At 40.4% G+C, this 16700-nt stretch overlaps 1 protein-coding gene across 1 annotated transcript in view; it reads right to left on the bottom strand.

Moving 5' to 3' along the window:
- becn1 (beclin 1, autophagy related) overlaps positions 1–16700 on the bottom strand; it is a 105952-nt gene that overhangs the window by 19879 nt on the left and 69373 nt on the right. The window contains exons 3-6 of the mRNA XM_016503903.1: positions 11255–11391; positions 10867–11061; positions 9115–9261; positions 8754–8903 (exon numbers count right to left, since the gene is read on the bottom strand). Of these exons, the coding sequence (XP_016359389.1) occupies positions 8754–8903; positions 9115–9261; positions 10867–11061; positions 11255–11391 (629 nt within the window). The remainder of the gene's footprint in view (positions 1–8753; positions 8904–9114; positions 9262–10866; positions 11062–11254; positions 11392–16700) is intronic.

The raw sequence follows: 16700 nt of genomic DNA, 5'->3' as shown, positions 1-16700 counted from the left end.
TTCACTGTTAATAAGTGAGTCATTGCGATTGAACCAAATCATTTAAACGGTTGATTCATTCAGGAATGAAACACCGTCATGCTGCTCAGACGCAAAACTGTGCTGCGGCTGTGTTTGGAATGTTTTTTGTTGGCGAAATAGAGCAAAAACAGCTAATATGGTGTCTAAAACGTAAGTCTCTTAATATTAACTTCTTGTTTATTGAACTGTAAAAAAAAAAATCAATATCACATTTGTAACCATGCTCAATATTACTCTTTGTGTGATATTAACTATATGAAATTATATAAATATATACATTTTCTGCCCCCTTATCTTGAATTATGTGATCATTCTTAATGCATATTAATAGACTGAATCATGTAGTGAGAGAACACACTGTAAATGCGTACGTGCTCTAAGTTAGTGTAGTCGCTTATGCATGCATTCTGTAGGTGTGTTTTGTTTGTTTTTTGCAATATAGGCCTACTCCATATTGTCATGATGTCTCATGAGTTCAGTATTTGCACAAAACCTGCGCAGATTTGGCTTGGATGAACTTCAAGAAATGAATGACTGAACATAACTTACGAAAAGTAACCCGTCAAATTGGCTAGTGATTTGACAGCGGTTCCCGCCACAGCTAATTTTTACCCACATTTGGCGGAGTGGCGGGTGTTAATTTCAAACCCTGCTGGCGATCTAGACCAGGCCATCATAAAGGCATCATATCACAAAACTGCCAATTAAGAAAAAATATCTGCAACTCATTCACCCTGGCTTGGAAAGAGTCCTAGTCGCTAATATTCGGTGCTTTGGCAGAGAAGTCATCTGTAAACACCAGCCACCTTTTCATTCTACTAGGGTAGACTGCTTTGGCCCATTTTATGGGCATTAACATGACTAATAAAATCTTTAAAATCAGCTGTTGGGCAGGGTTTCTGCTTTACCTGAAAAAAAATCATGCCATGCTAAAACACACTAACACCACCTAGGAACATGCCTAGTCACACTAGCGATATGATATGAACATGCCAGCAACACCTCACAAGCAACAGAAAATTCTGTAACGACTGATGCCGTCACTTTTTCTTAGGGCTTGTTTATACTTGGTCATGTGTTTTTACTTATTAGATAGCTTTCATGAAATTACCAAGTGTAAATGCCTGTAAGAACCAGGTATAGTTCTATTATTTTGAACACATTTTTTGCATTAATTGCGGCACCTGGTGGTGGCGGAAGTAGTAAGAATATATCATCTGTTCACCTGTGTGTTTGGGGTATGGGTGCGGGGGATGTCTTATTTTCGCTGACCGCTAAAAGGCTTCTAATGCTGTTTAATATCGTTTATCATGACCTTTGGACACCATTTTATATGCCAGAGAAACAATTATGGAATGTATTGGATGCACAAACTTGTTTGTTTCTCATGCAAATAAATCTACTGAATGCAGTCTTTGGATCGATGATCATTATCAGCAAGCGCGTCTGACAAGTTAGTTTTCCTCTACTCAGCCTCTCGGCGGCGAAATTGATGGTTTTCAAGATAGTCGCCTACATTTGTCAGCAAAATCTACTCTATGTCCACGACAAAAGGGATCATCGGCCATAGAGACTACACATGCAGTCCCGGCTTGATTATCTGGAGAGCGGCAGCAGCACGATAGCATCGCACACAAACAGTGGTATGTAACCTGTGTTTTGTATTGTGTTATGGTTTGTTTGAAAGCAGTTTGTAGGGGTTACTGCTACTTTTTGAAGTTTGGTGATGCTGTTGTTTATAGTGAGAGTTGATTGCCTCTGATCGGGTTTGTGTTCGCTGTGTTTGGAGTGGACGACTGGTGTGTGTGGTAGGATTCAGCGCATTGGTTATTATATCGTGCCTACATGTGAATGCTGTGGCTATTGATGTTGTTGGTTTTACGTTGGATTCAGCTTGTTGGTTATTATATCGTGCCTGTATGTGATCGCTGTGTCTATTGATGTTGTTGGCTTTACGTTGGATTCATACTGTGTTGGTTATTTGCATCTGTCTGTATGCACAAAATGAGTGGATCAAGGGATGGCTCAACTTCATCTAAAATAGAGAAAAGAAAAATCACTCTGACTGCAAAGGCATTGGCGAGCAAGATTGAGTCAATTCAGAAACAGCGTAAAGAGGAAGTAAACAAATTAAAGAGCCAGATATTGTCTCTCAAAGAGCTCATGAGGGATGATCAAAATGTTTCACAAGTTAAGCACAGTTTGATGTTCTGCTGCAATTGTCTGAAAATGCCACTGCATTGCACAAATCTCTGATGCCTTTAATTCCATCTGATGAACAAGAAAGACAAAATGCATGGTTGGCAAACGTCACCGAATACAATCAAGGATTTATTAATGATACCAAAGTGTGGATTTCAGAAGTCAACAGGCCTCGTTCACAGCTAACTCATGACGTTGAGTGTCACCAGGATGTTTTGTCAAGGGAAGAAAGTGGGATTCATGAGGATGTAAAAAGGGTACAATGGCAACCATCTTCTCAACATGATGATCAGGATGACATATTGCCATGTGACAGTATATCAAACCTAAGCAGTAGAAAACAAGGTTCAAAATCAAACATTTCCACTACTTCATATGCACATCTTAAAGCAGAGGCTGAAATAGCTGCTCTGCTTGCCCGTCAAAGTTTGCTAAAGGAAAAACATTCCCTTGAGGCGCAGGAAGAGAAATCAAGACAACAAAAAGAATAACTTCAGCTTAAGGCCAATATAGCCGCATCAATGGCAAAAGTAAATGTTTTAAAGACCTCTGGATCTGGTGCGCAGAGTGCTGCTTCTTATCGATCTAATGGCATGGAGTCATATTTTAAGAAAAAAGGAAAAACAGTTGAAGCTCTTAACCTTGATGCAGAGACTTTTGTTCCATAAAACCTTGGAAAGGATGAAAAGGGAAAACCAGCAACTGGAAATGTTGATTTACACTTTGGAAGGTCAAAACAGAAAAAGGCAGACGATGGCATTCGTCTCCAGCAGATGCCCTCGGAGATCATGAGACAGAGCACAGTTCCAAATACTACTGCGCCTTCAGTGTCTCGTCGTTGAGATGTCCATACACTCTTTTCCACGAACATTAACAGTGACCAGAACCCCATGTTGTCTATAATGGAAAAACAGAATGAGATAACATTAATGCTGGTGCATCAGCAATGTCTTGCATCACTGCCTAAGAGAGATATCCAAATATTTGATGGTGACCCTCTACAGTACCATGCTTTCCTGCGGTCCTTTGAACAGGTAATTGAGGGAAAGACTGATAATGCTGAAGATAGCCTGCATTTTTTGGAACAGTACACTGGGGGGCAACCACAACAACTTGTCGGAGCTGTCAACATGTGACTGATGGCTCAGGATATGCAAAGGCAAAGACTTTACTGCATGAACATTTTGGAAACGAACATATGATTGCATCTGCCTATTTGAATAAGGTCTCTTCATGGCCAACAATTACGTTAGAAAATGGAAAGACTTAACATGCATACAGTCTGTTCTTGCGTGGATGTTGCAATGCCATGGATGAGGTTCATAGTCTGTGTGAATTGAACACACCTGTCAAAATGATTGCTGTGATTAAAAGATTACCCTACAAACTGAGAGACAAGTGGCGAACAGTGTCATGTGACATCCAGGAAAGGCATCACCGGAGAGCTATGTTTGTTGATATTGTGACATTTATGGAGCGCCAAGTGAAAATCATGACAGATCCTGTGTTTGCAAACCTACAGGATGCACCAACGTCGGTGGCAATTAAAGAAGGCAACAGGGCAAAATCACCTCGCTCAAGGGCTAAAGGAAGTAGCTTTGCCACTGCTGAAAAGACACTGACGGAACACAAGGTTAAAGATGGAAATTTACCTGAAAAGACTTGCCTGTACTGCAAAGGTGGACACATGCTGGAGTTTTGTACTCTGTTGGAGAAGAGAGCTCAACGTGAGAAGAGTGATTTTCTAAAAAAGACTTTTGCCAAAACAAAAGGCGTTTGTTTTGGCTGTCTGTGTACTGGTCACATCAGTAAGGAGTGTAGAAAACGTCTCTCTTGCAAAACTTGTGGTTTAAGGCACACTAGTATGCTTCACATCACCACAAGGATAAGGGAGCAGATGTAGAGAAAGGTAAGAGCAACTCAGAGAATGCAGTGAGCAGTTCTTTAGTTACAGTTCAAACCAGTGGTCTTACTGGGGCCGGTGAACAAGACGTTAAGCTCGCCATCGTACCGGTAAAGGTAAAATCAAAGAGAGGTCAAAGAATAGTGGAGACCTATGCTCTTTTGACCAGGGAAGTTCAGCATCCTTCTGCACAATGGGTTTGATGGATAGACTGAATCTCTCTGGGAGAAAAACAAAGATTATTTTGCGCACCATGGGCCAAGAGAGAATTGTGGACAGTTGTATTGTGTCGGACTTGGAAGTGGCTGGACTGAACAGTGGCTGGTACTGTGAAATGACCGATATCTTCACACAACGTAGGATGCCTGTGAACAGGAGTAACCTCACACGACAGGAAGAACTGCATAAATGGCCTCATTTGAAACATGTGTACTTGCCTGTGATAGATGCAGATGTGGAGCTTCTGATAGGCATGAACGTGCCCAGAGCTTTGCAACCACTTGAAGTCATTAGGAGTGTGGATAAAGGGCCGTATGCCATCAAGACAATGCTTGGTTGGATGGTAAATGGACCTCTTGGTGGAGGATGTTGTGATGGACCTGACGTGTATCCGTCTTCAGTTAAAATAAAAAAAAAATTAAATCTGTAACACTTGATGAACTCTGGAAACAACAGTTCAAGACAGACTTTCCAGAGTGCAGTCAGGAGGAAAAGCCAGGACTTTCAAGGGAGGACTGCAGGTTCTTAGAAATGGTTAACAATACTGTGAAATTAGTTGATGGCCATTACATTATTGTTTTACCTTTGAAGAACAGAAAAGTAAGTATGCCTAACAACCGTAACATTGCAGAACAACGCACCCTTAACCTGAAGAGAAGGTTTATCAGAAATGCATGATTTCATAAGGATTACACTGCTTTCATGAATAACCTTATATCCAGTGGCTATGCAGAGAGAGTGCCAACCACAGATCTGGCACGCAGTGACAGGAAAGGTTTGGTATATCCCACACCACGGGGTATATCATCCGAAGAAAGGGAAGATCTGAGTTGTCTTTGATTGTGCAGCATCATTTCAAGGTGCATCACTCAATGCACAACTCCTGAGTGGTCCTGATCTGACTAGTACATTGACTGGAGTCCTGACCAGGTTCAGGAAAGAGCCTGTTGTTCTGATGTCTGACATTGAGGCGATGTTTCATCAAGTTCAAGTTCCAGAGGAGGATGTGGACCTATTGAGATTTCTTTGGTGGTCCAGTGGAGACTTCACTCAGTGTATGGAGGAGTACAGGATGCTTGTCCATTTGTTTGGGGCAACATCTTCTCCAAGTTGTGCTAATTTTGCTCTACGAAGGTGCGCAGAAGACAACAAAGACTTATTCAGCCAGCAAGTGTTTGAGATCATTATGTGCAGTATATATAGTGTATCACTATGTGGATGACTGCCTTGCTTCTGTAGCCTCAGATCAGGAAGCTATATCCCTCTATAAATACCTTAAAACCATCTGTGCCAAGGACAGCTTTCATCTAACAAAATGGATAAGGAACAGCTGCAGTGTGTTGGCTTCAATACCTGAGGTGGAGAGAGCAAAGGAAGTTAAAGACCTGGATCTGAACCATAACTCATTACCTGTTGAAAGAGCACATTGATGTGTCCAGTCTGACAACTTTAATTTCAGCATAGCCATTCAGGAGAGATCATTTACCCGCAGAGGGATCCTTTCAGCTGTCAGTTCTTTCTATGACCCTCTGGGGATTCTAGCTCCTGTGGTTTTTACAGCTAAATGGATTCTTCAGGATCTGTGTCGGAATCAGCTAGGATGGGATGATGTCATACCAGCATCGGTTGCTCAGGAGTGGATAGATTGGATGAAGGAGCTACATCAGTTGGAATGTTTAAAACCTATAAACTCTGGAGAAGCAACCACTGCTCAGTTGCATCATTTTGCAGATGTAAGTGAGGAAGGATATGGTACTGTTACCTATCTGATGCTGCGCAATGAACACTCTCAGATGCACAGCGCCTTTTAATGGGAAAATCTAGGGTGGCACCTTTAATGCCTGTTATTATTCCACATATGGAGTTAACAGCTGCTGTTGTAGCAGCTCGTATAGACAAACTGTGGAGAAAGGAGTTAAGACTACAGCTTCAAGACTCTGTTTTCTGGACAGACAGTACCTCGGCATTAAAATACATTAAGAATGAGACTTCAAGATTTCAAATCTTTGTGGCAAATAGGGTCTCAGAGATTCTCAAGGTTTCTGACGCATCTCAATGGAGATTTGTGAACACTGCATACAATCCTGCAGACCTTGCCTCCAGAGGTGTGAAGGCAGAGTCATTCCTAAATAACAAAATTTGGATATCCGGTCCCTCATTTCTCTTGCAATCAGAAGAAGACTGGCCTGTTAACCCAGATGCATTGCAACAACTTCAATCTGGCGACCCCGAGGTCAAGGTATCAGCTGCAATTGGAGTTTCTGCAATAAGGGATGAAAATGATGCCGTGACTTGTCTGATCAACCGCACCTCATCCTGGACACGTCTAATAAGAGTGATGGGCTGGATCCTAAGATTCAAGGCTTTGTTTTTGAATCTTAGAAAAATTAAGGAGTTCACTGCACATCTTGATGAGTCTGTGTTTCATGTAACTCAACAGGAAGACGTTCTCACCAAGGACATGCGTGATTTTAAGAACAAGCTCTGTGGTGGTTATCGCTCATTGGGAGAGATCAGAGAAGCTGAAATTGAAGTAATCATGTTCTGTCAGAGAAGAAGGTTCTCAGAAGAGTTCTCCTGCCACCAAAAGGGAGAAGGTGTGAAAAGAAACAGCCACATATATAAGCTCAATCTAATACTGGAAGATGGTGTGTTAAGAGTTGGAGGACGGCTAAGTAAGACTGCCATGCCTGAAGAGTTAAAACATCCTGCCATATTACCTAAACACCTTCATATTGCTGACCTCATCCTACAACATATTCATCGAGAGGTTGGCCATGGAGGTAGAAATCATATGTTATCAAGATTACGCCAGAGATACTGGATCCCTGGTGTTAGTGGTTCTATAAGGAAGAACTTGGCTAGATGTGTGGTGTGTCGGCAGCTACATGGAGCTGCAGGTCAACAACAGATGGAGGAGCATGGGGAAGGTTGATTCGTTCTGTCAGAAAGGTCCTTAATTCTACTTTGAGGACACAAAGTCTGGACGAGGAAGCACTCTACACAGTGCTCTGTGAAGTGGAATCAATTCTCGACAGTACACCCATCACCAAGGAATCCACAGATCCAAACGACTTGGAAGCATTAACACAAAATCACCTTCTACTTCTTAAAACTAAACCATGTTTACCTCCTGGGCTGTTTCAGAAAGAGGACATGTATGCACGGCGAAGATGGAAGCAAGTCCAATACATGGCTGACTTATTTTGGAAAAGGTGGACTAAGGAGTACTTACCACAACTGCAGGAACGACAGAAATGGACAAAGATCAAGCGGAATTTAATTCCTGGAGACATCATACTGGTAGTGGATGATTCTGCGCCCCGCAACTCCTGGATCAATGGAAAAATAACCGAAGTGGTTCCAGACAGAAGAGGACTCGTGAGACAAGTCTGGATCAAGACCTAAACCAACCGTATATGCAGGCCTGTAACCAAGATCTGCCTTCTGCAGGAGTCAGCTGAATCCTGATTGCGGTACTTGGATAATATGACTTTTGACTGAATCGACTGAACTATTTTTTGACTTTTTTCTTTAAAGAGAAAACAGAAGATTGAATCATCTTTTTTATGATGGACTATAAAAAAAAAATTTGTATTCCCCTGCATGTGTAATGTATATGTAAATATTAACTGTAATAATTAGGGGCCGGAATGTAAAAACCAGGTATAGTTCTATTATTTTGAGCACATTTTTTGCATTAATTGTGGCACCTGGTGGTGGCGGAAGTAGTAAGAATATATCATCTGTTCACCTGTGTGTTTGGGGTATGGTGAGAGGGGGTGACGGGGGAAGTCTTATTTTTGCTGACCGCTAAAAGGCTTCTAATGCTGTTTAATGTCGTTTCTCATGACATTTGGACACCATTTTGTATGCCAGTAAAATAATTATGGAATGTATTGGATGCACAACCTTGTTTGTTTCTCATGGAAATAAATCTACAGAATGCAGTCTTTGGATCTACTGTATGATCATTATCAGCAAGCGTGTCTGACAAGTTAGTTTTCTTCTACTCAGCCTCTCGGCGGCGAAATTATTGGTTTTCAAGATAGTCGCCTACAATGCCCTCTGAAACGCATTTGAGAATAATCAAATCACTCAGATCACTTCAGGAGGTGGATTGAGATACATTACAGATGCAACTTGGTCAAATTTAAAATTGATAAATTGTCTAAGGAAGTAAGTTGTGGTTCATTAGGGTTCTGATGAGGTCTGAAGTAGCCTGACTTGGTCTAATGAGGTTTATTGGGGTCTGATCAGGTCTAATTGTGTCTGAAGAGGTTTCTTAAAGGTCTGCTGAGGTCTAATGCAGTTTCATCGCTTAATCTTGTACTTTCAGACAAGGCATCAAAGTTTGTCTACAAGCTCTATCTATCTAGTTGTAAATATATTTTCCTTATCCAGCCACCTCTGAAAGCATAGTCCCATCTTGTTTGCAAGTGCATGCAGCAGAAGTACAGTTTGACCCCAGGCTGCATTGATCTCATTCCATTCCACTGGTACACTGGGTAATCTGCCTAGGCGGAAGTTATTTATTGTTCCGAACTGCCCACTGTGCCTGAGAAAAAGGTAGAAAAAAAAAGAAAAATTTAAAAATGTATATATATATATATACACAATTCTACATCATAAGCAAAATCTGATTTTAGAGATTACACAATTCTAATTCAATATGCACATAAACAGCTTATTCAATATGCACATATTTCTTTTTTAATGGTGGTCCTAAAACACCAAATAAAACAAGTTTTTATAAAGAGATATGATACCAGATATGAAAGGTGGCATTGAAAACGTTGGTCTTCTTGAGTCTGTCCAGCTGAATCTGACAGTAACGCATTTGATTGTCCACACTCTTAAGATCATCATCCAACTCCAGCTGCTGTCTCTTAAACTCACAGTACTCCTTCTGATACCTGAGACAGAAACAGACAGAGATGAGGCCAGTTACCTGGAAACTGACAAAAAAAAAATCAAAAATCAAAAGTGTCATCATGAAGAATCAATTTTTCCTTAATCTTTAAAGAAAAACATGTTCAATGCACTATAAAAATGCTACTACTACAACTATAACTGAAAATCATGTATGACATCCGAGGGCTGTCAGAAAAGTATCAAGCCATTTAATAGGATACATACAGAGTTCTGGCATGAAACTCTAGATGGCGCAGTCCGATAGGTCTAGCTCAATCTGACCTGGTGACATCAGTCACATGGCAGCTGATTGGTTCTCTCCTGTATCGGTAGCCAATGAGCTCGCTGCTCAACATTCAAATATATGATAGTGCTTGCCATAGCAGTGCAGCTTGCTTCTGAAACCCTATACCTTCCCCATTCCCCGTATGCTATATGGGGGTTATTTCATGTATGTCATATTTGCAGCAGCAATATTTCTTACATGCTCACAGCAGCATGTTGTGGATGTATTGGATGTAGCAAGTCTCGGTACTTGCTCTGCCACAGCAGCAGCAGCAGCAGCAGCGTAGCAGATCTATTCCGCCAAGACCAAATACATTAACATATCATGTACATTACCATGCCAATCCCTCCGAGAGTTGTCATGACAGAAATAGAGACTTGTCAAAAAAGATATAAAATACAAGAAACATTGTACACAAGACAATGACGCCTCAGTCCTCTTCAATGTAGGCACCTTGAGACCTCACACAGTTCTCCCAGCATCTCTTCCACTGTTCAAAACACTCTGCAAAATCCTTTGTTGGAATCGCCATTAGCTGCCTCGTCGTATTTTCCCGAATCTCACTGATGGTCTGAAATCTCTTCACTTTTAAAGGTGATGTTCAAAGGTGATCTTCTTGGATAAATGTCTCTATTTTTCATATTACATGGCTGGATACTTTCCAGAAAGCCCTCATATTTTAGATTAAAAATAGCTAGCTTCCCCCAAAAGCTGTCAGTTTTTAGCACTGATATAAGTCTGATCTTAACAGTTTGAGAAGTACATTTCAGAATGCATTATGAATATTTTATAATACAAGCAGAGTAATACAAGTTTTGCAAAGAGGCTGTTATTGAAGGACATGTTATAACAGCAAATCTGCAGCTCATGTGTGAGCAAGGAATATCACTGTGTGTTTGTGTGCCTCTCACATACTATACGTTAGTGTCACCCTGGGGAACAGGGATTCCCCTATTATAGAGCCAGGTGAAGCAGCACGTCACCACTGAACAAGACCTCAAAGAGACTAATAAAATGGCTCTCAGAGCAAACACACAAGTAAGCTCTATTTCCAAGATGCTAATGGTAATTTTAAAAATAATTTAAAAATGCAGATGACACTGTGGCACATACCCTATGTGCCACAGTTCCATCTGCATTTTTAGATTATTTTAAGTGTGTTACTCCAATATATAATATACTGTATAAAAAGCTGTAAAGCTCATGGAGACTCTGGGTTTTTCCTGTAATTTCTCCACTATTCTGTAAAATAAAGGCAGAAAGAAAGAAAGAAAGAAAGAAAGAATATGACTTCTTAGTAAATATTCTCATTCATATGTACTGAAGTTCTTCGGTGTCCATCAGCTGGCTATGGTTGCGTCCCTCAGCCAGCTCTTTAGCCACGGCTTCGCGCTGCACTTCAATGCTCTCCAGCTCCTGGATCAGAGATTCCTCCTCTTGTTTCAACTGCTGCAGTGCATTCAGTAGACTGGCTTCCTCCTCCTCTGGTAGTTGAGACAGCAACTCTAAACAGCTCCTAAAAATTCACAGCCAATTGAGTGACCCGCTGGAGTCAATGATATCAGTCATGTATTGACTAAAAATGTTTAATGACAAAAATAATGATACAAACCCTTTAAACCAGGCAAATTACACATCCCACTTACAGAATAATAAAGCAAAGCAGCTGTAGGTTAACTTGAGATGCTTTGAGTGTGAGTGATACTAACTTGTAATTCTGGCACTCATTTTCTGTCATGCTGAGCTGTGTGTCCAGATGGTCCAGTAGTGTGTCCGTGCACTCCTCACACAGTGGGTGATCAATGTCTGTCTGACCAGACATGATATCAAACAGATCACTTGTCACCTGCAGGAAAAACACATACATGAACCCTCTATTCTGATCCATCCATTCAATCAACCCTATGCTACCTGTTCTTGTCATTGCCGTTATTTATAGAACTCTAGGGTTCTTTACACAGCTTTAAATACCCCTTCATGCCAGAAGTTTTCTATATAAAGAAAAATTATTGGTTACACTTTACTTGAAGGGGTGTGCATAAGACTGACATGACACCTTCATAATCATGACATGACACCTACATAATCATGACATGACACATGTCATGAATATGAAGGTTTTTTTATGCATGTTTATGACAACTGTCATTAAGTGTCATTCGCTCAGACTGATAATTTTTAATGCAAAGATGACATTGTTTGTCTTTGTTATGGGCTATGGTTAGGGGTAGAGTTAGGTTAGGGTTAGGTCAAATAATGTCATATTTGCATTAAAAATTACATAACTGAGCAAATGACACTTAATGACAGTTGTCATAAACATGCATAAAACCTCCTTCATATTCATTACATGTGTCATGTCATGATTATGAAGGTGTCATGTCAGTCGTATGCACACCCCTTCAAGTAAAGTGTTACCAAATTATTTACATTTTAACATTAATACATTTATTGTGCATTATATTTGTGTTTTTATTCCCATTTCATTCTCACACACCTTTCATTCTGGAGAAAATAAACTTACAATGCATTTGCACACTTTCAAGGTTAATAGCTTTATTAAAAATTAATAACTGCCAAGGGGATCTTAATGATATGTCTGACCATTCCTCTCTCTTTAGGTCAACAGGTTTATCTATTTATTAATGCAAGCTATACCAGTCAACCATTTAACAAAACAAACTACCTGAAGAGCCTTCTTGGTATTCTGTCACTCCTTTGGAGAAACAACAAACGAGCCATGACACCAGTCACAACCCAAGCTCTGGTTCTCAGGCAGTCTCACAGACAAAACGTGTGGCAAAATAATTTTATCTCTCCATCATCCTAAAACATCACATGAAGTTAGAAGCCCCGGTGGACACAGGAGCTGACATCACACCAATGTCACCCTAACAAAAGGGGGTGATATTCCACCCAGAACAGAAAGCTAAAAACAAGATTCCCTTTTTACTTTTTCCTCACAGTACTGAATTCTTCACCACTCTCAGAATGGCACAGAAACTGCCTTTGCATATCAAAAAATGCACAAGATCATTCCAAAATGATGCTAAAAGTATGTATAACCAAGTATCATTCCACTGCATAATTCTTTATCATGTCTGTATCCCACATTTGATTATTATGCTTTATCCAATATTACTAATGCCATTATTGAATAGTTTATAGATTTGTATGTGTGTGAATGATAATTCATATGTCAAATGTTAATATCGGTCAATACTTGGTAAAATGTACCATATTTCCATTATAGAAATCATGACTGAATTATACTCTGCAAGAGCAGGAAAATTCGGAACCATACTGTAATGCAGGGGTCGGCAACCTAACCCTAACATTGGCACGCAGAGGGCTAATCACTGGCATGTACGTTAGCAATAATTGCCTACCTATGTACATTTTGAGGTAATCAGTCCTCATAGTCACACAGCCTGTTAGGAGCTATAAATACTATTAAAGTGTGATAATTAACCTGCACTAGTCTACAGATGTGTATGCCAGTTACATTTTGGCTGGTCTGCCTCAGCGGGCTAACAGCACTCGTCAATAGCCCCTTTCACACATACAGACTTTAATGATAAACTGATAAATTACCAGTAAATTACCGTTAAGAGATCATGTCTCCTCAAAGATTGAAAGTGTAGGAATCTCTCAGGTCGAGTGCAGCAGTGTAGAGAGTAACACGACCCCTCCCCCTCCTGTTGGTGCGAGCAGTCACGTGTGTGTAGGATGGCCGAAGGAGATTCCCCTGGAAATCATGCGATAGGCAACCGGCCGTTTTTTTGTCTTATTGCAGCTCGTCTCTGTTCTGGACTTGCACAAAATGCGTTGCAATGCAATAATTTTCCAAAATGTAATTTATGTAAAAATATGAAGACTGTAAACACCTGTTAACATAGGCCAGAGACGCTGAAGACGGACACAAAGAGAAAAATACTGTAGCAGGCAGATCACTCACTGTTGATGATTCTCGAACTATTGGAAGAAAATCCTCAATATTGAGTTGGGGGTTTATATGAATGTGTTTCTGAGGGGAACTGACAGAAAAGTCTTCAGAAAAGTTTAGGTGGTATTTTCTTTTCATCTCGTCTCTGTATAATTCATATTAAAGCAGTGTTTTGTTTACTGTTGAGACATGCTGAAGTTGCGTTTGGTCTTGTGCTCTATCGCATACCTTGTCAGTGTTGTGCGCTTGCTTATCCCTTTGTTGTGATAAACAGTAAAGTGTGTTCAAGCACTAGCAAAAGACAGTGTAAAGAAATACTCTTTGAGAGAAGCAGTCAATCAGCGGAAGTTAAAAGCAGATATTAAGTGTATTTATTTCTTGTCTCATTAGTGTTTAACGCAGTTATCGTTGCTAGGAAACGCTTGTTTTGTTAACCGTGTAAGTTGCGTTTGGTCTCGTACTCTATCGCATACCTTGTCAGTGTCGTGCGCTTGCTTAGCCCTTTGTTGTGATAAACAGTAAAGTGTGTATTCAATTTCCGTTTTGTGAAATGGGTATAAAAAAGCTTAGTATTCTGCGGCAGCCCTCGTGTGAAGACCGAAGAGTGTAAAGAACATCGACTCTACCGTGCGACTCCACCGTGCGACTCCACCGTGCAGGGACACCGGCAAGGGATATAAGTATTGCTTTTGATTCATTCTCTTTTCTACTCTTGTTTCACTTCTGTTTTCAGTTTTTATAACCAATTCTTACAATGTGTTTCCAGATCCCTACTATCACAACCACTCGCAAACCACGCATCACACACTGTAGACAGTGCAATCCTAACAACCTGCGCTCTTTGCCTATGTCTGCTAATACACAACTTTCTTTTTCTATTGGTCTCTGGAATTGCCAGTCTGCAGTAAACAAAGCAGATGTCATTACATCTATTGCTAGTCATTTAAGACTAAACCTCATGGCCCTGACAGAGACCTGGATTTAAACCAGAGGACACTGCTACACCTGCAGCACTCTCCAATCATTTCTCATTTTCCCACACTCCCCGTCTGATTGGAAGAGGTGGAGCTACTGGTCTGCTTATCTCTAATGATTGGAAATTTATTCATTTACCTTCTCTGGGTATTAACAGCTCCTTTGAATCACATTCAGTCACTATTACCCACCCTTTTAAAATCCATTTTGTAGTTGTTTATCGACCCCCAGGACCATAAGGTAACTTGGATGAATTAGATGTGCTGCTATCCACCTTTCCTGAGGATGGTACTCCCCTAGTTATGCTTGGAGACTTCAACATCCACCTAGATAAACCTCAGGCTGCAGACTTCCACACTCTGCTTGCCTCTTTTGATCTCGAGAGAGTGTTAACTACGGCTACTCACAAATCAGGCAACCAACTGGACCTTATTTACACACAACACTGCTCCACTGATCATGTGCTGGTTACTACACTGCACACCTCGAATCACTTCCTCCTCACTCTTAACCCCAACATGGTTCCTGACACAACACATACCCCTCCACATGTCATCTATCGACGTAACCTACGCTCACTCTCACCCTTCCAGCTATCTGCTATGGTTTCATCTTCGCTTCCTCTCCCTAAACAGTTAGCATCTCTTGATGCTAACAGTGCTACTGGTACTTTCTGCTCCACTTTTACATCTTGTTTAGACACTGTCTGCCCCTTGTCTTCCAGGCCAGCTCGTACCACCCCTTCTGCCCCTTGGCTGTCTGATGTTCTCCGCGAACATCGTTCTAAGCTCAGGGCTGCTCAAAGGGTGTGACGCAAATCAAAAAATCCTACTGACCTTAATATGTATCAGTCACTCCTCTCTTCCTTCTCTGCTAATGTCTCCACTGCTAAAAGGACATACTATCATAACAAAATTAACAATTCGTCTAACTCTCGCATGCTCTATAAAACATTTTCCTCGCTCCTTTGTCCTCCTCCTCGCCCTACTTCATCAACTCTAACACTGCTGACGTCTTTGCCACGTTCTTCATTAATTAAATTAAAACCATCAGTGCACAATTTTCCACACCACAATCTGACAAGCACACCTTACCAGCAAACATACACTCGTTCACATCCTTCTCTTCACTCTCTGAGGCAGAAGTCTCCAAACTCATCCTTTCTAATCATCCTACTACTTGTCCGCTTGATCCTATTCCATCTCATCTCCTTCAAACTCAGTAACTCTCATTCTCTGAACTGTATGTGTGTGTGCTTTTCAGTAGTTTTAGTTCATGTATTCTTAGAGTAGCAAATAAACTTCTTGTTTCATTATAAAGAAGCAGTGTCTGGTGTTGTGTATTTATAAAGCTAAACGTTTGCCCAGATCTTGTTACCTAGCTCATAGGAAAAAAATATTGCTAGCATGCATTATGACCGTTGGCCTAGGGAATAATATAAATATCAAAATTGATAAGATATACTGATTTTAACATTTCACTGGACGAATAGTTGATAAAGTTTAAACTATCAATTTTGAATCAGTTTTAACCAAGTTGATTCTGAATCTTTAGATTAGATTCCCTTTGAACGTGAACTAATTCTTACAATTATATAATTAAAAAAAACTTGTTACGTGTACTGCGTTAAGCTAACTGAGACTTGTTATAGCACTTGCCTATCATTGCTCTTTTGTTGATTTTGATTGTTGCCATTGTCCTCATTTGTAAGTCGCTTTGGATAAAAGCGTCTGCTAAATGACTAAATGTAAACGTAAATGTTTCAGCTCAGCGCTGCTTTGTTTACAGCGTTAACCAAGGAAACACTGTATCGCTGCTATTCCATAAGTGCCTCCTGCTGTCAGAGAGTGAATCTGCATCTCATTCAGCCCGTCTGCTGTTTGTTTCGTTCAGGCATGTAGTATAATTTCACAAAGCTAGTCAGAACATTCTGTTTTTGTTTCAAATTAGGTTATTATTAAATCATAATATGTACATAACTCCTTCAAAAACAGCCAGAAACCTTGGAGTTATGATTGATGATCTGTCAGAGAGTGAATCTGCGTCTCATTCAGAGCTTCTGCTGTTTGTTTCGTTCAGGCATGTAGTATAATTTCACAAAGCTAGTCAGAACATTCTGTTTTTGTTTCAAATTAGGTTATTATTAAATCATAATATGTACATAACTCCTTCAAAAACAGCCAGAAACCTTGGAGTTATGATTGATGATCAGCTGACTTTCTCAGACCACATTG

The sequence above is a fragment of the Sinocyclocheilus anshuiensis genome, unplaced genomic scaffold (genome assembly GCF_001515605.1).
Source record: "Sinocyclocheilus anshuiensis isolate Anshui unplaced genomic scaffold, SAMN03320099.WGS_v1.1 scaffold182, whole genome shotgun sequence".
In the NCBI taxonomy this organism is placed as follows: Eukaryota; Metazoa; Chordata; class Actinopteri; order Cypriniformes; family Cyprinidae; genus Sinocyclocheilus; species Sinocyclocheilus anshuiensis.
This window is presented reverse-complemented; position numbering and strand designations above follow the sequence as displayed.